General features: G+C 37.4%; 1 protein-coding gene across 1 annotated transcript; it reads right to left on the bottom strand.

Moving 5' to 3' along the window:
• Positions 1–4648: 4648 nt before the first annotated feature.
• Positions 4649–6611, bottom strand: LOC122041086 (protein CURVATURE THYLAKOID 1A, chloroplastic-like). The gene is made up of 5 exons (XM_042600655.1): positions 6403–6611; positions 5986–6077; positions 5803–5910; positions 5473–5544; positions 4649–4949 (listed from the first exon to the last, which is right to left on the bottom strand). Exons 1-5 carry the CDS (start codon positions 6563–6565, stop codon positions 4881–4883), a joined length of 504 nt encoding a protein of 167 aa, XP_042456589.1. The 5' UTR covers positions 6566–6611; the 3' UTR covers positions 4649–4880.
• Between the last annotated feature and the right edge of the window lie 10484 nt (positions 6612–17095).

The following is a 17095-nucleotide window of genomic DNA, read 5'->3' as shown; positions in this document are numbered from 1 at the left end:
CCTGATAATCTTGAGTACATGAGACCCAACTTGGTTTCCTTCCTCTAGCATGGTAGAAATAGTGCTTGAGAGGTTTCATATTATAGGATCGCATGTCTTGGAAGAGCTACGAAGTGCTGATCAAACTACTAACACTCATGATCACAAACAATCACAAACACCAAGAGTTACTTGGTTCGAAGTTTATGGCGACTCCTACTCCAAAGCCTACACATGAGAGTTCTTTTGATGGTCAATCACTAATCAATCGAAAGAAGTACAAGTACAATGATTTATTACAAGACTTAAAGAATACCAACGACTCAGAAACAAAGATCTTCAGCCCGGTGATCGTCGAGACAGCTTTTGAGCGTCAAGGAAGCATTTTCATAGCAGCGCAAAGAAGGGAAAGTTGGTTGAAATGTTGTTCTTCGCCTTCTAGTTGAGATCGCCTTATATAGCCTGTTGAAGGAGCCTTCAACACCATTGGAAGGCGCCTCTAGCTATATATTCTATCCCTAAATCTGCGGTGTCGATAAACTCCGCTTTCTATGAACTTCATCTGTCCGAAGGTGCCTTCAAGCTCCATGGAAGGCACCTTGAACACTGTTCATCGGAGGCGCCTTCAAGCTCTATAGAAGGTGCCTTCAGACACTATTCATCTGAGGCTCTTTTGTGCTTTCCACTTCCTGCAATGCATATTAGTTCAAATACAAAATATACCTTACATAATAAATTTTAGCACAATAAAATATGAAACAATAAATTATTTTGACAGTCTCCAAACTATCGGGTTCTGACTTTAAGTTTCGCTGAAACTCTAGGTCGAATCGACGCCTACTGTTCCTTCTTCGGGGAACGCATCCTCACCTACTCCTCTCAAGAGAGTTTACCTATTGCCAGACCAGTCCTCTAGATCGACTGGACTTTTGCTCAACATCCATGTCTTTAGGACTTTTTTGCTGGACTTCCGATCCCCGACCCGTCCAGTCTTCCACCTGGTTCACGACCACCAGGATTTTCACCTAGAGTCCTCGACTCTAGGGTTTCACCCAAAGTGCTCGACTCGCCAAGACTTTCCACCTAGGGTTACCATCCCCTAGGGTTTTCTGCCTACCTAACTATAGCTAGGACTTTTGCCTAAGAACACTTAGGACTTTCCTGCAAGCTCATTCAAACTTGTTAGACAACAAATAACCTTAACTTTGAACTCTTTTCCATTATCAAAACATAGGTTCGATCGTTTGATGCTTCCCGCACCAACATATACCTCTCTACTCTCGTACTCTCTTGGAAGAGCTCACACAAGTGCTGATCAATCTCTCTAGCACTCATGTTCTTATGTTGTCTCTGCAACTCAGGAGACATAGAAGACAATATTAAGCATTGCACATTCAGTGCATCTTCCATATACTAAGAATAATATTATTAATCTTCATCTGAAGCATTGGGTGTAGACTCTTTCAGTGGTTCATCTTCGAGCACATAAAATTTTCTCTCGTGTCTTAAGATGATTTTCAGTTTCCTATACCAATTCAGGTAGTTGAAACTGAGGAGGATATTCTCTTTCTTGAAAATGCTTTGCAGTGATAAGGTACTTGTGTTTGTCATCTAAAATTTAAAGCAGAGTTTTAGTATTTATGGAATATATTTAATAAAGGTATTTTATAACTCCTATTATTTTATTCAAATCCAACAACCCCCACTGTTAGAATCAAAAAATTGGTTGGTAACAATTTCTAATAGGACCGAAATCCTGAATCATATAGAATGCACATAGCTGAGCTGTACCTATATGCTACATTCATCAAGTAGGCCTTAACTTGCCAATCACAAATCTATGTGATTTTCGGTATATTCTTGTTGAGCCTTATATTCTCAACACTTGCTTCTCAAATCAATTAACCTTAGCTGAGCTAAACAAATCAACGAATTTGAGTTAAGTCAACTCACTAATAATTATGATAATTATAGATGTTTTGACACAAGCCCACAGTTGAGCTGTACCGACTTATATAAAGACTCTAACTATCATCATAGTTATTAGTGGAGGACATTTAACAAATCTTGACTTTAATATATTTAAGGGATTTTATAATTATTAAAATTTCACCATGATTAACTTCTTGTGCATTTGCACAATCTCATTACGAGATTTATCTCCATTAATCCTTATAGTCTTTAAGACAAATAGGGTCTCAGAGATTTTAACATGTTAATATACTTATACCATACGAAATTTATATCTAACTTACAGCATGTATTACTTTACAGGTTTTTAGACAAAATATATTTTTATCATGAAATGTTAAAGCATATAACTTGAAATAAAGAAATTAAGATTTCTTTGAAATATCTCGAAACTCTGATTTCTCAAATAAATTTTGAAAAATCGACTTCATACTATATGACACAATCACGAATTGCCTTTGATATCATTATTGGGTTTAGAGTGCAGCGGAAGACATATACTGAATCATGGATCTCTTCGTGGTTCATATAGTTTTGCACAAAAATAACATAAAACCATACCTCGAGTTCTCGATAGGCATGAATGATATCACAGATAGATAAGAGCCTCATGTCTGGCTCCTCTAGAGGTGCCCATGCACACTATATCACGAACTTGATATGATCCGTCATGTGCTAGCCTCTTGGATCGACAAAACCTTGGAAGCACAACCGATCTCTTTCGATGGAAGAAAGCGAAGAAAAAGTTAACGAGGCAGAAATGCAGAGAAGAAATTCATCTTAAATCTTTCCAAAGATGACTACTTATAACCTCCAAGGAATACGAAGAGTTAAAGTTTCAATTAATTCATCATTTATGATCTTCATTAATTAGGAAGATGAAGAGTTATAGCTTCCAAAAATTCTTCATTTATAACCTTCATTATGATAACTCTTCAAATTCTCCATTAATCATCATTATAATGACTCTTCGAATTCTCCATTAATCATCATCATTATGCCCATTTAAATTCTCACTTCTTTATATCAAATAAATCCATATTTGCTCTTGATCTCGACTAACTTCCGATATTTCATAATTAATTAATAATCCAATTAATTCTTATTTTGAAATAATCAATTGATTAATTTTAGTATCCACTAAAATAATCAATTATAAATAATGTTCATATACACGTGCAATGCGTGCGACCCTCTAGATTTTATTTACGAAGGCAGTGTAAATCTATACACAGACTAAGAAAACTATCTAGCAATAGTTTTTAGCCATCTAATGTGATAAAATTAATATTAGTCATAAACTATAAAGCACCATGAACTGATTACTGTGTAATTCAATCTCTTCATCTAAGCCTACATCCCAATTAATTCGATACATTATGCATCATTACTAAATTAATTGTTTTACTTGATTTTTAAAATATAATAGACTCCTCTTGAATGATAAATCATTCCTTCCATAGCCATGAATTTCAAGTCACTGATATCTCTATCAAGCGGTCAGGATGTCAACTCCTAATCCAAGAAAGCGATAAATCCTCTATTGACTCAACACTATTCTCTCTACGTTTTGCTATACACCCAACTACCGTATTAATCACAATCCAATTAAAGACTGCTTCTAACAACATCGAAGTACATAACTCCACACAGAATAAATGAAGGTCTCAAGTCAAAAGATCAGTTACACTCATTCATAAGACGAATGACCAATGATGCTTAGTATATGGTCTCCTCTCAAGCGGGGCATGTCTAGTGTACCTCTAAACTCAAGGTACCCTCAAGTATAACTTAGATATCCATCCCTTGTTCTATCTCAACCTAGTCATACTCAATATTAATTTAAATATCCATGTCCTCTCTAGATATCTATCAGATCAAGGATTATTTTCAAATTAATATACCCATTAATCTGTGAAACTTTATCATTAATCATATACGTACAGAAAAGTAAATAATTAATGATAAATATTTATCTTTATAAAATAATTATCCATAAAATACATAAGGAGGGTTTTGACACATAAGTGCACACACTAACACTCCTACTTCACATCTTGTTGCACCTTTATCTCATCACTTCAATCCCCACAAGATGCTCAATTAATTAGAAGATGACAGATTTATTATAATAAAATAGAGGTCAAATCTCAATGCGTACATGCTCTCAAAAAAAAAAAAACTTTTTTCACCTTATAACTATTTAACGGTCAGTTATAAATTAACTTCATGATTTACCTCTTTTCACATATTCGAAGGACAAATTGTGAAGGACACTTAGGTCAACATAATCACTTCTTTTTTTATTATTATAATTTACCTCGTGACTTTACCTTTTTAGCCTGGTACTGCTCCCAATTCATGTGAACGGGATCGGAACTGCTTCCTGCACATATTATTGCTCTTACTTCTACTAAATTGCTCCCATTTCATCCAACTTGGATGCAATCTTCTCACTTTATCTAGACTGGATGAACTTTACTTTCAACTGAACTAGATCCACTATTTCCAATTAATTCGAGCTGCTCCTAATTCACCCAAATACTCTCATTCATATGAATTGCTTCTTATAAGTATGAAGTGGATTTGTCAGTTAACCAAACTAAGAGCATGTAGTTCAATTGTCATCGACACCAAACTTTATTCAACCAAAATATCATGTCCAAGCCTACACTCCAGCCATACTGAGTAGCTCCGATTACCTGATTGTGATTTCAATATAAGAAAATCATCATCATACAACACAAGAGAAAATACTAGTTATTGGTCTTGTACAGAAAGTCATAATCTTTGGATTGCCAGCTAACAAATCAACGATTGCATAAGCACCTCCTAATAATCGTATAGCTAATAAATAAATATGGGCATCACGATAAAAATTCTCAATTGTAAAATGCTAATGAACTCCTTGAATTGCCGGTTAACCGAAGTCATTCACTTGAGCCAGCAATTTTTTTCTTCAAATCTTCAATGTCACTGGCAAGCTCCTTTCTGCTTTCCTGTGAATGATGCTCAACATGTCAAGAGAGAGAGAGAGAAATACAAAGAATTAAAAGGAGAAATTAAATATTATAAGATTCTATGTTGATTAAACCGATATAATATGTTGATCTACCTATATCTACTTTTTAGAAAAAGCTACACAATAATGTTGAGTAAATGAATGTATAAATATGTACATAATCTTACATCTTGGGAACCGAAGAGTGCACAAACAATTATCAAAACTTGGTTTGGTTTCGTAGAACACATACACAATTTTTTGTTATATTTCTTTCTTTATTCGTTTTATATGTATGAACAAGATTGGGTGCTTTTTATCTTATAGAGAATGATCGGACTACTTTCACCAATTACAAGGTGTTTTCAAGTCCTATAGAAATTACAGGATTCAGAATAAGCAATACAATTTAAACAATTACCAATGTTACGTGAAAGACAAGCTTTTTATGCGTATTATAAGCAACTGTCCAAGTTAAACGGGAAATTGTTGAGAACATAGATTTGTCACACAAGATGTACCTTAAAAAGCAGGTACCGGTACACAAACCATCCAGTATATCCAAGACCTACTAACTCCAGGACTTTTGGAAGCTGTAAAAATATAGGAGATTTGAGTAGATCAAAGAAGGCATACCACTCTTTCTGCAAACTGTAAAATTAAGCTCAATATTATGCATGGTTAAGGAACACCAGTCCTGTTATTAGTTGTTTTAACTGCTCAAATCAGCAAGAATGATTGATTATGAAAAATGATTTCAGACAACTTAAGTATTTATCTTAACTATGAAAATATGTCACCGAAAAAAAACTCAGTGAGTCCAGAGGAATATGCAATGATGATGGTAATACCAGAGGAACTGAATTGATTGCCCCAACAACAACCGATGATAGCCACACCGCTACAAGTGCACCGCCGCCATATAAGAGCACAGTGGATTTGTTCTCCAGTGAATCCCACTGTGATTACAATGACAGAATGAAATGAAATATTGCACATTCAAATTCAAATAAGGAGAACTTTAGTGGGCATACTTTCGCCTTCAAATCTGCAAGAACATCATCTGCAGAGGAAGATGACTCATCTGAAGAAGCTCTTGCACGGAGTGAAAAGAATCTGCAAACATCTGCTCTTAAAGATCTTAATCAGGCACCACTATTGGTTTACCTAACGTTTAACATCTAATAAACTAATTTATATAGAAAAAGAGACAGCTTGTTGCTATGATTTTGGAAGATTAGGGCATGCAACACCTACAAAATTTCTCAAAAATTTAATCTTTGGCTAATCGAAACTGCAGTAAACTAAATTAAATACGGGATGCAACCTCCGGACAATAAATTAGGGGAATTCAAGCTAGATTAATATAAATTTCCAACTTGTTCACAAGTATCCAGAGTTAGTTGTCCCAAATAAGGAACTTGGAGAGGAGGATGGATCGAGAAGGATACCTTGCGATTGGGAGTCAAGATGGAGGAGTTTGGACGAAGAATAAAGTCGAGGCGGAGAGAAGAAGCGGACGGTGGCTCGAGCAGTGGCAACGACAGGCGAGGGAATGCGAGCTCCGGTGAGAACCGCCGCGGGGCACAACGCTGCAGATGCCGTCGCCGCCATAACGGTGCGAAGTTTGTGAGACACCCAACTCAATGCAGCGGTGGCTCCTGACCGCTAAAGAAAGCCAGACTCAGCTACCCGCATTCTGCCACTATAAATTGGACACGTGGCAGATAGATTATCTCTGATTGGCTATGTTCCTATCATTATCTCATTTGGGTGACGAACAAACGAAGAAAATAAAAGTTGACCATGAAAATAAAAAAACATATGACAGAAAAGAAAAACGGCTAATTAATAAAATGATGATTTACCCAACAGCGTAGCTGTTTTTATATTCTTCCTAAATCGCGTAGACATTTTGATATTGTCTACATCACGTAGCTTCTTCTATGAAAAAAAAATCTGAATCGTGAAGGCGTTTTTTTGGAGAAAGCAACCTGCATCCAAACCAAAGACGACTAGCAAACGGTACAACTAATTCAGGCAAAAGTAGAACGGAGAGAAGGTTGAAAACGTCAGGCCGATGGCGAATACATTTTGACGAACGGTGCAGCTTTTTGTTAGAGAAAACGAAGAACAGAGCATAGGTAAAATTCATCGCTATGGTGGAATATCATTTCAATGAACTTTGCAACTTATTGTATACAGAAGAGGTGCTCGGAGAAAACCTAAAAAATGTAGCTATGGAGAAGCTTCTATTAGTGCAATCAACTTCATAATTTTAATATTTGATAATATGTTTAATGGAATTTAGTCAAGATTCACCTAGTCAAATTGAGAAATCTAATCAGGTCAATGTTGATCAGATAAATGACAAGTAGTAAGTAGTCTATTGAGTGACTGCAAGTGGTGAATAGCCTACCGAGTAATAAGAAAGTAGTGAGTAATCTACCGAGAAGTGCAAGGGTGAGTAGTCTACCGAGTGACTAGCAAGTCCAAGTATATCAAGGTCACCTGATGCTTGACAAGAGAAAAACATTAGGAGGAGATAATCCTAGGTAATGAGAAGTCTTGGAGAAGTGAACTCCAAGCAAAAGTTTTAGTGAGTGAAACTAGACCCTAATCAGTGAAGCTAGATGGTAAATGTCTTGGTGAGTGAAATCATACAATGAAAAATCCTAGAAGGAGGTAACCTTAGGTAATGAGAAGTCTTAGAGGAGTGACCTCCAAGCATGTGTGACCGTGGTCGACTAGACCAGCATATTTTGATAAACCTAAGTATCGTTTTATAAATATTATTTTGCATTACTATTATTGCGGCTATGCTAGTATTACAAAAAAAAAGTCTTAATAGATTATGCGATCATAAACTAAGCAGAGAAAATCCAAACAGGTCTAGAGGATCAGATGTTTGATAAGTCAGTGAGGTAAGCTCTTGGAGGGAGTGCAATGAGGTCGTGTCCTAGTAGGGACAAACATTAGGCGCTAATCCAATTAAAGAAATCGACAGAAGTTTCTAAGTTGAGATTAAGATAGTCTATGCTGTCTTATTCATCCATATATATATATATATATATATATATATATATATATATATATATATATATATATATATATATATATATATATATATATATATATATATATATATATATATATATATATATATATATCTAACTTGCTTAGTTTGCTAAATTATTCATCTGCAAGATACTTTATACATCCAAAAATTCTAGGTTAACAAATGGTTATGTCGACTAAATCAGATGTTCAATCGATGGATCAGGGCAGAATAAGATAATAAGAGCGAAGCTCACGTATTTTGTATCCATAGAGTGATCAGTTGACTGATAAAGTTTATTAGTTGACCAATCCATAAAGGGAAGCAGCAGAAAATCAAATCGAATCATTGCGTGAATGACAACTCAAAGGTTCGGTTGACCGATCAGCATGATCAATCAACAGAACACCGAAAATCATGGGATTGCATAGATCATATCAGAGCAAAGAAGGAAGGTGCAGGGTTCAGTTGACTGATAGCAGAATCAGTCAACCAAAATTATCAGTCGACCGAATGGGGTTCAGTCGACCGAACCATATCTATAAAAGAAGATCTCGAGGTTCAAGCTCAGTACAACTTTTTTCTCTGATTCATTTTGTCTCTGCTGCTACTTTTCGTGCAAGTGACGATACCTCTGCTCGAAAAATCTCTCCAACAACTTTGCTAAATCTTCATACTTGTGTTGTTGGTAAATTCTTTTCATACTTGCATTTATTCATTAGAGATAGTAGGATTGTTACTATCATCTTTTCATACTGTATGGTTTGGCTTCCTTTGGAAGAACTATATTAGAATTGCCCACTGAAAGCGATCAAGGATCGTGGGCCTTAGAATAGTAGTTAATGGACTACGAACCAAGTAAAAAATTATTGTGTCATTGAGATTTTGTCTCTTTTTATTCTTCTACAAACTATACTTTGATTTATTTTTATTATTATAACAAGAAAAGATTTTGAACGAACGAGATTCGCCCCCTCTCTCTTCTATCATGATCCAATAGCTTCTTCTTAGCGACCAGTGTAATTTATAGCTCCGGCAGTCTTCATGAGGTAGCTACTCCCGACCACACACCTCCCTCCTAACCATGAAGTTGAAAGCGACGAAACTTAGCTCAAGGCATTGACTTTAACATTTCTCTATTATTGTATTAGAGAATGGTTCAATCGAGGTGTTGGGTGGCGAGTGTAAGCTAGTGTAAAGTGAGGTTCAAATAATTCAAGTAGTTGTTAATTCTATCAACTAGCCTTCCATATATGTTGTAAACTGCTATGGTGAGTACTAGAGCCCTGTAAATATGATAAATTTGCTTAACCCAAACTGCTAGCTAAATTTCAAAGAGCCATAACTTTCTACTCAGTTGGAGTCATGGATCAAGCCACCTATCAAAATGTCAATAATTTCAAGGTATATAAGTTTGGTTAAGAGTATAAATTGAGAAAACTGGATCTAAGTGATAAAAAAATCAGTTTTAGCATAGCCCAACAAAAGGGGTAGATTTGGAAAATTTGGGGGAGGTATAAAAGGGTCAAACAAACTCTTGTTTGACTCATATTAGACCAGGAGCTCCATCCCCTTCCTTGGAAAGGTTTTCCCACCCTAGAGCAACTATCTTCATCCATCTTGATAATCCGTCCACCTTCGAAGCAACATTTCATCCAAGAAGATCGACAATGCATTGATAAGCATTTTCTTTTCCCTATCTTGTGTATTGAGTTGTAGATTGCTATTTTCTTTATCAATTGGTTGTAATTTCTTTTCTAAGGAGTAGATCCTCTGAATTCTAGGATATAAAGAGTAATTGTGATGTAATATTGATGTATGAACTATGTATTTGATCATTTCCTTGTTCTATGATATATTTAGGACTTATTTTATTGTGTTGTGCCATGTTGTGTTTGATTAAATGTGTCTGTGATGAATGCATTTGGATGTAAATGATTGATTACCATGTAGAAGGATTGGGGGTTCTTAGTGACATAGGTCATCCCTTTAACTAGACTTCTAGACTTTATAGAGTATCGCCTTTAAATTGGAACCAATTCTCTACAAGGGATTAGCTAATTAGAATTTAATGGGTTTTTTCCAACTTAATGTTAGGAAGTGACTTGTATAATCTAGACTATATGATCGGGAGACCCTCATGTGACAGGAGGTTTACCTTTAACAGTAATTTTTATATTACCTCTTTACTTAATAGCAGTATTCTAACATTAAGAAGCAAAGGAGAAAACTCTAGATTGTATGACCGTGGAGCCCTTTGTGATAGAGGGTATCCCTTTAAGCGAACTTTCTAGAGTTACTTTTTTACTTAATTGAATTGGAATATGGTGTAAATACTCTGGTGACCTTCACGAGTCCGTACTAATAATTTAGTTAGAATCTCTACAAGAATGTAAATATCGAGGTAAGGATATGAACAATATATAGGGACGTTAACTAACATCATAGTGAAACTGAAATCCTAGAATCACCCCCAAAGCCAACTTCTCTCTCAGTTTCTCTCTCTCACGTTCTCTCTCTTGCATTTGTGATCATACATAGCCTTTGATCGTCTAGATAATTTGCTTTACAAACTTGACTAGTGCTTAATCAACAGTCCTTGTGGATCGATATTTTTATTACTTAACGACTTAGCCGTCCACTTACAGTTTCGATAATACTTGAAACTACATTTCCATTATCTAAAGATGGCTATGTAAACTAAACACTTGTTATGTGGCAAAGGTAAGAATCAGACGACAGTGATGAATTTTATATTAGTAAGGTAATGTAAATTTTAATATATATAATAAGAAAATTTTTATTATATTTTGAAATAGTAGTATAATGATATTATTTTGTTTATGTTTCATAATATAATATGCACTCAATTGAAATAGTGATGTAATGTAATATTCTTTAACTTTCATATTCTTTACTACACTCAATGACAGTAATAGTAACTGTTGGTGCAGCGGGGCTGACAAGAGGGGAGGGGTGAATTGCCTGAAACAAAAACAAAATACCCTCCTCGATCTTTTTAACTCTAAAATAGCAATAATAAAATAATAACAAATAAAATAAAAGAAACAGAAAATAAGAGACTCAGCAATTTGACTTGGTTACAACCTAGATGGTTGTTAATCCAAGGCGGTTGAACAACGCACTAAGAATCTCCTTCTTTGAAGGCGGAGAAACCTTTTACACACTTAAAGAGCTCAAGAGTTGCTAGGAAATTGAATACAAAGTTGATTGAGTAATTCCTAGCTCTAGGGGCCTTTATATAACTCATGGAATTCCTATCTCGAGTCTTGAGGGTGCCTCCAAAGGGGTTGAGGGCGCCTTCAAGTGGATAAGCGGATAAAGTTTTATTCGCTCGTTAATAGGTAGTTTGACCCAGCTGAGGGTACCCTTAATGTTGTTGAGGGCACCCTCAATGTAGTTGAGGGTGCCCTCACTCTGGTGAGGGCGGAGGCGCCTCCAACGACCATTGAGGGCACCTCCAGCTGATTTTACAGCATTTCTTCATATTTATTTTAGCTTTTGAAGTTTCGTTTGATTGGGTGATTACGGTCAACTGAAATAGGGCTCACCCGAACCCAATTTTTGGCCTTCTCCTCGAGCAAGCTTCCGCCTCGGCTTCTTATCCCTTGAATGTCGTGCACGTTCTTCTCGTCTATCGGTGTACTCTTCCGCAGCTCTTTCATCCTTCGGACACACCGAGCTTGTCGGCTCCCTTCCCGTGTCGTCCTTCTCGCTAGATGCGCCTTCCGCTCGACTTCCTGCGATCCTAAGCTCCTGTACACTTAGACACAGGGATCAAAATCAAACAGAACCTAACCTAATTTGGTTGATTACATCAAAACAACCATGGGGACCAACAATCTCCTCCTTTTTGATATGCATCAACCCAAGTTCAAGTTAGGGAAAAAATAGACAAGAAGTAATTTAAAGAAATTACTAAACTAACATTTTAAGCATAAAGATTGCAATAATAGAATTTGTAATTTTCTAAGTAAAAAATATTATCTTGTTCCTCTCCAAATTTTTTTTTAGTACAAATTTTTAAAAACTATTAACTCCCCTTAAACTTGTTCCTATCTCTCCCCCTTTGATCATAGCAAAAACGGGATAGGTATTTTTCAAAATAAATTCTAAGTTAACAAAGAACTTTAACTTTTAGGCAATTTAAATAACATATTTTTGAGAAATTTCCAAAAAATGTTTAAACAAAAAAAACTTGTTAAAGCATTATCTAATTTCTATTTTCATGCTTTATCAGTAAGTTAATTAAACATTTTTATTTCAATATTTTGGCTTCCAGGCAGTGGCGAGGCACTAGGCTTTCTTGGTTATTAGAGCAACAACAACTTTCTTACACAAAGCCTCATAAAGAAATTAACTATTTAATTTTTCTTGTTGAAAGCGTTAACTTACAAAATTTAATCTAGAAAAGATTTTGGAACCCAATAGAGGTTCCTTCCTACTGGGTTAGTTAAAAACTTAGGGGGTACATAATTTTTTGATATCCTTCTTAGTTGTCCTTGATGTTGTTTAATATACCAATTTAATTTACCATAAATTCTAAGTTTTGATTTTTAAAATTTATTCAAGCATGCATGATCATTTTTCAATTTCCAATTTTAACTTTTCATTTTCTGAATTCACATAATCTAACAGTATTTTTAAATCAGCAATTTCTTTTTCTAATTTGACTAAGTCTTTAGTAAGTACTTTGATAAAGCGAAAAGACTATTTAGGGGTTAGCGCACGTACCTAACTTACCTCTATTTCTGATGCTCCCCCTTCATCGTAGCTTTCTTCTTCTGATCCTCCCCTTCATCTATGCTCATTTTTGAGTTGGTTTCTTCTTCAATTTGATGGTTGTCCATCAGTGCTAATCTCGAGAAGCCTTCGACTTCAGATTCAGAGGATGATGATTCATCCCATGTAGCCTTCAAACTCTTACGTTTAGAGGACGTCGGTCTTTGAGACTTCTCCTTGTCCCTTTTTTATAATTTTGGGCAGTCATCCTTGATGTGTCCTTCCTCATTGTAGTTGTAGCATCAGACCGCCCTTTTGTTGTGTTGATGCTTTCTCGTCTGTTATCTAAATTTATTAGTCTTAATAAACTTATTTAACTTTCTTACCAATAGCGCCGCTTCAGTTCCGTCGATTGACACTTCAAAGTTGGGATCGTCCATCTCGGCTTATAGGGTAACATTGTGATTCGACTTCTCTATTTTTTTAGGTTCTGCAATTCAAGATTCGTGAAGTTCAAATGTAGAAAATAAATTTTCTAGAGTACTTACCTCAAAGTCCTTAGAGATGTAGTATGCATCTACTAAGGACGCCCATTCTGGAGTTCTTGGGAAGGCGTTGAGCACATACCATATCGAGTCTCGATTTGTTACCGTTTCTCCGAGATTGCTTAGTTGAGTTATTAGCTTCTTAGTTCTCGCTTGGAGTTGCGCTACCTTTTCACCATTGTTCATCCGGAAATTTGTTAGCTGAGTTCGGAGGATATCGCACTTTGCTAACTTCGCTTCTGAGGTGCCTTCGTGGAGCTCTAGGAATTTTTCCCAGAGGTCTTTGGTGGAGTTGTAGCTTCCGATCCGACTTACCTCCTGGGGTGGCAAGACGCTGAGCAGATGGAATTCTTCTTTTACGTTGGCCACGAAATCTGCTTACTCCTTTTTCGTCCAGTTGTGTAAAATACCAGAAAATAAAGGAAATAACAAGGGGAATTTTTAGGAATTTTTGTTAATTTTCTAGGAATTTTTCGGAGCTCGTACGGACGAGTTAACGAGGATAAAAACGAGGTCCGGGAAAGCCTGTTTAGGCTACCCCATTTAACGAGGAAAAGTTTTATTTTTCTTTTACTTTTCCTTTTTGTTTTGTTTTTCTTCTTTTTCTTTCCCTCGCCGAACCCCTCACCCGACTCGAGCGGTTCCCCTTTCTTCCTCTCTTCTCACTCGGCGTCGATCTCTTCTCATCTGTGCCCTAGCCAGCCCCGGCCTTCTTCTCCTCTACTATAGCCCTTGCCGTGGAGTTCCTAGCACCGGCCACTGGTGCCCTAGCCACAGTCGACGCCGCCTGGAGAAGAGCCGAGCTGATCCTTTTCCCCTGCTGCCGATCCTTTGCCGCCGTCAACTGTGCCCTAACGCCGGCATATCTTCACTCCCTTCTTCGAGCCTGATCTCTGCCCACCGACGCCGAGTCGTGCCCTAGTTTCCACTGCCGCCACCACCACAAGGGATAGCGGCGACGCCCCCACAGCCGGCGCTGCCGAGAATCCTCTCTGCCTTAGCGTCGACGCCCCATTTCCGACGCCACAGCGTTGTGGCTGGTCGCTAGCCACCCGAGCTCTCGTCACCGACTAACTCCTTGTGCCCTAGATTTTTGGGTTCACAACCACCGCCCCTCTCTGATCTTCTCATTGCCCTAGTCGTCGCTGTGAGGTTCGAGCCGACCAGCAGATTCACAGCCACCACAGTCGGCCAAGTTCCCTCTTTCGTGCCGCTGTCTCTGTACCACACTGCTGCCGGCCACCAGGTCCAGCAGAGTCTTGTTGATTTTGGGAGGTAAGAAATTGTGTTATATAATTAAGATTTCCTAAATGGGTAATTCGTGTATCTTAATCTGATCCGAGCAGTGGGGAAGGTTTCCTGTAGGGTTTGCGTTGTTGTGGATTGATCTTGGAACCGACAGTCACACCTTTCAGCTTCTCATTGATTTTTAGCAGCAAGATTGGCTGTGGGAATTGAGGTAAAGAATTTGGACTTATTTGATTAGTTGAATATGTATTGAATTTGGGCTAAGTCGGGTAAGATGCTATGTTTGATTATGTTTATTTCAAATCCTAATTCGAATAGAATATTTAGAATCAGTTGAGGAGTTAAATGATCTAATTAGAGTTTATAATTGGATCCAGGTTTATGATAGTTTCTCGAGGATTTGATTTAGCTAATTATTTATATGAAATTAGCTAAATCTATATATCATGTATTACAGGACTTTGACGCGAGACGAGTATCTCGGATTCAGATTTGGACCTTTTCTATTGGAGGCGGGTACTTTGACTTATGTCTTTTGATATGCATAATAAAGTGTTTAACATATAGCAAGAATTGTGTTTTCCATTTTATTCGGTTGGTCACTACATGGTCTGTTACATGTTGTTTGTTTATTTATTATGCACTGCATGTTATTATTTATCTGACCATACATGCTTTCGGTAGTGACCCAACCATGTGATACATCATGTTCAGGACCTAGGGTTTTATATGATACCCTATCTGTTTGTGTACCTTCCATATGATACATTGACTTGTGGTACACCTTGTATTTATGTATGGATCTTGCTATGCTATTCATGAGATTGTCATTCTTAGTGTCATGCATCATGTCTGCATGCTGTGCGATTGTTGGCTCCGCTATGGTTGAGCCCATCGCCAGTTACATGTACTGCACACACCACCACCACCCATGGGTTAGTGGTATATCAGACAGGTGTGTGGCGGTTCTGCTGTTTGGCTCCGTTAGTCTGAGGGCAGTCAGTTCCGCTCTGTTTGGCTCCGTTGGCATTTAGTGTAGCAGCGTGGTAGCCGGCAGATGGTGGACTCTGTTTGGCTCCGTTGGTCAGGAGACTCAGCGTGGTAGCCGGCAGAGATTTTTCCTCCCCGTCATTGTGTACCGGGAGATGAGAGCATTGAGCTCCCCCATTTATGATTTGGGGCCAGAGGACAGGAGTACTCCGACAGCATACCGTCCACTCAGTCACTGTCAGGAGCAGTGATGTCCGAGTGCACGGTCACCATATGCATTTATTGCATTTTATTGTTTGTGATTGTTGCACTTATATGCTGCATTTGTATGGATGCATTTGATTGACATGTATACAGGATTATGATTTCTTCGGTCTGACGACATGTTACCTTTGTACCTTGATTCCGGTTAGTACAGTTATCTCCTGATTTCGTTTCAGTTGCATTTATTCCTTCTCGTATTCAGGAGACTGTACGCATGATTAGTGTTGTCTGTTATTTGTTTTTATTATGCATATCAGTTGTACCTGCTGAGTGTTGGACTCACCCCGCCTCCATTGTTGATATTTTCAGGTTGAGGCTGTCCGGAGCAGTTCCAATCGCTGGCCCCCCCATATGCACGTAGAGCTAGTTCTCTACTAGTTCGTTATTGGTTTTATTTTGGCCTTTTTCTATATCAGACTTTGTTTTAGTATTGTCTTTGGATTTTTCCTATGGATATTGTATGGAGTGACATTTTTTGATAGATTTTTGATATGATATTGGATTTCATTCTACTACGTGCCTGCCTGGACGGCAGAAGAGGTGAGATCGTTGGATTTGAGCTTTACGAGTGTAGTGGAGTAGGGTGGATTTTGAGTCAGAGTCCTATTGTTATTGATTACTATTATAACTGTGTGGTTGTGACAGCCAGAGGCTGAATATCTTTATTAACTGCGTGGTGTTTGTTTTTTTATTTTTGTTATCATTCCAGCCGCCTGTGGCTGATGTATATGTGATATGTAGAAAGTTTCATATTGTCCGCCGTACAGGGTAGATGCTGCCGAAATTTCTTCGGACAGAGACTCCTCTGGGGCGTGACAATTTAGTGGTATCAGAGCACAAGTATACGATCTTTTGTTTTCGTATTTTTGATGTTTGGAATAACCTGATACCAATTTATTTACTTGGTATCAGAGTGCCAAGTTTGGCAATATTTATTTGAATTCCGTGTGTTGGATTTTCGGGATTTATCTGATACCAATTCATTGGTATCAGAGCAGGGTGTGATACCTGCGTTTGGTATTTTGGATATTTTTATACTAGCCCTAGTTGCGAGACATATTGGTGTGGGCAGTTATTTTCGGTTGCACGGATTTGTCCATTTCGATTATGTTATGGACTTCCGTTTTGGATTTATATGGATTTCCGGTGTTTGTTTTTCTCGTACGGAATCCCGAGGTCATTTTGGGGACTGGACAGCGATGGAACATCTCCAGACAGCATATAGGTATGATGTTTAATTTTATAGTTTATGATAGGTATTAGCATTCTTTATTTAGTACCTGTTTGGTTGTAGTA

This window comes from Zingiber officinale, chromosome 2A, assembly GCF_018446385.1.
Source record: "Zingiber officinale cultivar Zhangliang chromosome 2A, Zo_v1.1, whole genome shotgun sequence".
Taxonomy (NCBI): Eukaryota; Viridiplantae; Streptophyta; class Magnoliopsida; order Zingiberales; family Zingiberaceae; genus Zingiber; species Zingiber officinale.
The sequence above is the reverse complement of the archived record's forward strand: the minus strand, read 5'-3'. Positions and strand labels throughout refer to the sequence as shown.

Coding starts and splice junctions, on each gene's coding strand:
- LOC122041086 (XM_042600655.1), bottom strand. CDS start 6,565: ATGGCGGCGACGGCATCTGCAGCGTTGTGCCCCGCGGCGGTTCTCACC. Junction 5,911..5,985: donor TTGCAGATTTGAAGGCGAAA/GTATGCCCACTA, acceptor TTGTAATCACAG/TGGGATTCACTGGAGAACAA. Junction 4,950..5,472: donor ACCGGTACCTGCTTTTTAAG/GTACATCTTGTG, acceptor CATCATTCACAG/GAAAGCAGAAAGGAGCTTGC.